This window comes from Pseudochaenichthys georgianus, chromosome 6 (assembly GCF_902827115.2).
Source record: "Pseudochaenichthys georgianus chromosome 6, fPseGeo1.2, whole genome shotgun sequence".
Taxonomy (NCBI): domain Eukaryota; kingdom Metazoa; phylum Chordata; class Actinopteri; order Perciformes; family Channichthyidae; genus Pseudochaenichthys; species Pseudochaenichthys georgianus.
Window position 1 is genome coordinate 32957968 of NC_047508.1, and position 4967 is coordinate 32962934.

Genomic DNA, 4967 nt, shown 5'->3' on the forward strand with positions numbered 1-4967 from the left:
AGCTTGTTCCCATCTGATGTCTGCATGCAGCAGAATGTCTTGCATTAAGCATTACTTGCTCTAGGACAAAGCCTTCAGTGATGCTCCATTTTGTCATTCGACATCCAAAATGTGGAGCCGCCTCCTCTCTGTCCTGATACTGACGAGCATCTGATATTTGTATAGTCATGTCATTTTCTGATCGGCATTCATTTGTCTGAGGTGTGTTGTATGAATTGTTCTCTGTGTTGTGTTCCTCCAGCTTTCAGTGCCGGACAAAGTGCTGATTCCTGAGCGCTACGTGGAGTCGGACCCCGAGGAGCCTCTGAGCCCGGAGCAGGAGGCTGATAAGCAGAGGAAAGTTGATCGCATCAAAGCCCTCATTGCCAAAAACAGGTAAAGCCATCGTCATGATCTGTCTGAGCTGATCACCATTTACAAGCAAGGACCGGGCCTCTCAGAGCTTTGATGTTAACAATATAACATGTTAAGGATATTCGGACAAAGGACTAGCTTTGCAGATGGGCACTGATATTTCCCAGCTGAGGTCAGGCATGAAATCCCTCTTTAGAAGTGAGGGGTAAGTTTGTGGTCATAGCGAGAACTCCCCATGGAGGGCTCAAAAGAGGCCATGATGCTCCTCCCATGCAGGTCAGTGGCTCAGATGTTGGGAAAAAGCTCTGAGCCACAGTGACATTTTCATCTAAATGTCAGCCCTCTTGAATTGATTTAAAAGAGAGCGCCCTTCTGTCCTGGGGTAAGGGTGTTATTTCCCGAAACGATGTTAGTCAAAGCTGTAAACTGTGTCTGGCGGCAGTGGCTCAGTCAGTAGGGGCTTGGACTGGGGGCTGCAGGGTCGCCGGTTCAAGTCCCAGACCAGACCTCAAATATGGAGTGTGGACTGCTACTTACTTGGAGAGGTCCCAGTTCACCTCCTGCCCTGCCGTGGTGCCCTTGAGCAAGGCACCGGACACCCCCCTTCCCCCCTCACTCCCATTGCTCCCCGGGCGCTGTATAATAGCTGCCCACTGCTCCTAGTGCTAGACTCCTGGTACTAGGATGGGTTAAATGCAGAGAACACATTTCACTGTGTGCTCTGCATGTGTGACCATTAGAGCGTTTCATCCCTCCCAATTCTAATTCTATATTTTAGAGACCAATCTCTGTGTGTGTGTGTGTGTGTGTGTGTGTGTGTGTGTGTGTGTGTGTGTGTGTGTGTGTGTGTGTGTGTGTGTGTGTGTGTGTGTGTGTGTGTGTGTGTGTGTGTGTGTGTGTGTGTGTGTGTGTGTGTGTGTGTGTGTGTGTGTGTGTGTGTGTGTGTGTGTGTGTGTGTGTGTGTGTGTGTGTGTGTGTGTGTGTGTGTGTGTGTGTGTGTGTGTGTGTGTGTGTGTGTGTGTGTGTGTGTGTGTGTGTGTGTGTGTGTGTGTGTGTGTGTGTGTGTGTTCCCAGTATGCAGAATGTGCTGCCTAGCTTGGCTCTGAGCCCCGAGGAGGAGACTGAAATGGAGGTGACAGCGCAGGAGAAAGAGAAGATGATTAATATCTCCTACGAGCTGGCAGCAGAGGCCTCCAAACGCAGCAAGCTGGTAGCAGGTACATCTCTAGAGAGAATGTGGGGGGGGGGGGGTTTATGAGAGTAATGCATGTGATGAAACAAAAGCAAGCGTCAGCCTGCTCGCAGAGATCACTACTTTTCATCGGGGATTATTAAACTGCAGCTGCTTCCATTGTGCATGGGTTCAGTCATTTATCACTGTATTATAAATAGCTCTTCATTGTTTGTTGTGTTTGGCCATTGAGCTACTGATGTTATGTTGTCATTGTGTGTGTGTGTGTGTGTGTGTGTGCCTGCCTGTTCCACATGTTGCTCTGTTTCCTTGCAGTGAAAAGCCTGTCGCCCTCATCCCCATCCCTACCACAGTCTCCTAACACACCCCAACTCACTGATGGCTCTCACTTCGTGTGTGTGTAGTGGCTCCAGTAAGGCCTTCATCAACCTGTTTTGTCCTTACTCACAAATCTAAAGTGTTCTCAGTGTTTCATTGTTGTCTTTGGGGAGCATGGGAGAATAATGGGATTGATGATGAATTGTAGGAACATCTAAAGAGGGGGAACCGTTGTGATGTGTTGTTGAGGAAAAATCCATTTGTCCTTAATTGTTCCCGTGTACATCACTCAACTCGATGTATCCGTTGGGGCCTTGTTTTTTACATTTAACACCATTTCTTGTTATATACAGTAATGAGACTCAAACGACAATCATATACAATCAGTGGCCACTTTACAACCCAATCCAATTTAAAGCACAGCTCGGCTATAAATTCTACCTTTTAACTTTATAATGAGCAATTTCTGTTGAAGATTGGAATGTCTGGATTCAATTATGTCTAGTGCTGGCAAGGATATTATAAAAACATCTCATTAACGCATTCTGGTACTAATTATAACCGCAGTGCGTAAATATATAACTCAATTAACACCTTTACGACAATGCCAACAGAAACTCAACTTTATAGGCATAACAGATTAGAATCAGAGTCAGAATACTTTCTATATCCCATGGGGAAATAAGGTTTGCTCCTTTTTTGAAAATAAAATATTTAAATAAAAATAAGAAGTTAAAGTCAAAATGTGTCAAAAAAAGATTAGAATACAAATATGTATATCAATGTAAGAAGTTAAGTAGAAATGTGCACATTTTACTTTCATATATAACAATAATAAATGTGTAAATGCTGTATTTCACAATATATACAGTGGTGTAGTATTAGTAAAGATATTAGTGAAGAAAACCAGAATCTCGATGAGAAGTAGTATCTAGTGTTACATTTTGGGCATAATATAACCTTTTCCCTTGTTTAAAATGTCCCCTTCTCTATCTGCAGCACAGGCCCTGGCCTCAGTGAGAACATACACATGAAGGAAACAGCAGTGGAGGTGTAACAGATCCCTGAAGACTTCCCCATCAGCACAAGGCCCCAGCCTGCAGAGAGAGAAACTGCCCACTCTGGACTTCTGTATGCTCACTGTGACGTCTCAAGCCACCAACAACATTTTCTCTGTGACATTTTCTCTGTTATTTAGCCTTTTTTGGGCGCCACACAGGACGGCTGTGATTCTGTTCTTGTTGCAGTTCCATTTTTAGTTTTTACAATGCTTTTACGGTTGTTGTTGTTGTTTTTATTATTTATATGGTTTTATTAGGTTCTTGTTTGGAAAGGGCCGTCTGTGTATATATGAGGCCTGTGAAAAAAGTGTTTAGGCCACATTTTTCATTCATGTTTCGCCACCTGTCCTACAAGGTTTCAAAACACATAATTTTAGCTCATTTCCATCTTTTATAAGTCACGCAGTTTGTTTTGCAAACATCGGTCATTACCCAACCATTCATATTTATCCGTTTATTGTAAAGAACATTTGTTGATACTAAAGATGACTTTATAAGAGATGTAGATCCCTCCATTATAATGAAAGGAGGAGCCACTTTATTGCTACAGACAAAGATTAATTGTAGTTTTCCTGTTTCTGGGTTGTAATTATTTAAAAAGGGATTTTCTGCAGTCCCTGTCGCGTTGTTGCCGACGAGTATGTGAATGTTTAAGTCACACTATACTGTCTTTTTTTTTTATTGCTGAGAGATATATTTAAACTGAGAGAAGGAAATACCAGTTTGGTTCGATTTTATGACATGTTGGTTTGAAGTCTTGGAACTAAAAAAAAAGATTAGCACATCTGAAAAGCAATAAAGAGAAAACGTTTGTGGATCGAGGATTTCTTTTTGTGTGTGTGTACAAAGTGTAATTATCAGAGGTTCACTATGTATATAATGTACATGGTATAGCAGGATGGAAAGATGTATCCAACATATGGTTACGGACTAGATTTGATTTGAAAATGTTCATATTCCATCTGTTTTATATCATGTTAAATAAATGTTGCTGTTCTTAACAAGCGGTTGCATTTTGTTATTTACCACACCTGTAGTGGACAAGCTGAGAATAAAGCTACTATGAGAATGACTATCATATAAATCAAATTAAAAAAAAAAAAAAAAAAAAAATGCTGAGAACCGACTCATGTAAAGTTAGTCTTTTTCAGCTTTGTCTTTTAACATAACTCTTGATTTGCTCACAACAGGACTACATTAATGTAGACATTATAACAAATGTATCCTAGATTCAAGTTGCAAGGTCTCTGTTATTACCAGAATGTTATGCTCTAATAGATTAAGAACTGAAATAATCAGTTTACTCACAAATAATTAATTGGTCATTTGTGGGGTACATTGAGAGGAGAAAGCGACATGATTCAGTCTACCTTGAGGTCCTCAGTATGAATGACAGCCATCTTAAATATAGAACTGTGGCTCCCTCTTGTGGTCAAAGTTAAATGTACTATAGTCTATCTATGGTTATACTGTATTTTACAGTAACTCTTGGAGACCTTACTGTATCTTTCCCAGTGTCCAAGTTGGATGAGTGAAGTTTGTTTGAAAAAACAAACGTAAACATAACCTTTGTTCCTGAAATGAAGAGCATTCTTTAATTATTACCAGCAAATAAAGTCATCCGAGAAGGCTTTACTATAGCACAGCAGATGCTCCGAGTCCTTAGAGAAAAATAAATTAGTCTTTATTGTCAGTAGATGTACTCTTGGGGTGGTTGACATAAAAATCAGTCGTATAAGCATTAATTGCAGCATAACAATGAAAGGCAAAGGTTAATATTTGGTTTGCAGAGACAAACGGTATTATTCATATAACATGTGTTTGTCTGAGGGTGATGTTTGGTGTGTGATTTTGATACAAAACAAAATAAAATGTGCATTATTTCTAAATAATGCTCTCCAGGCCTTAATTGGTAAACGTTTTCTGTATTAAACATGGACTTCCATATTTAAAACCCCGCTGTGTGGTTTTGGAAACACATGGAAAGTTTAAATACCATCGCCAGCTTCACCTCCTCGTGCCGCCTCTGACCAATCAGAGAG

The 4967-nt window shown here is 40.8% G+C and overlaps 1 protein-coding gene across 8 annotated transcripts in view; it reads left to right on the forward strand.

Moving 5' to 3' along the window:
• Positions 1–3929, forward strand: part of LOC117447923 (pleckstrin homology domain-containing family A member 5-like) — a 79126-nt gene extending 75197 nt beyond the window's left edge. For 7 of the 8 annotated variants that reach the window (XM_034084930.2, XM_034084932.2, XM_034084934.2 and 4 more), the window contains 4 exons: positions 242–375; positions 1429–1571; positions 1862–1958; positions 2864–3929. In XM_034084930.2, coding sequence (XP_033940821.1) covers positions 242–375; positions 1429–1571; positions 1862–1950 — 366 coding nt within the window. In that variant the 3' untranslated portion in view covers positions 1951–1958; positions 2864–3929. The remainder of the gene's footprint in view (positions 1–241; positions 376–1428; positions 1572–1861; positions 1959–2863) is intronic. The other variant, XM_034084931.2, reaches the window with a different exon arrangement.
• The last annotated feature ends 1038 nt before the right edge of the window (positions 3930–4967 follow it).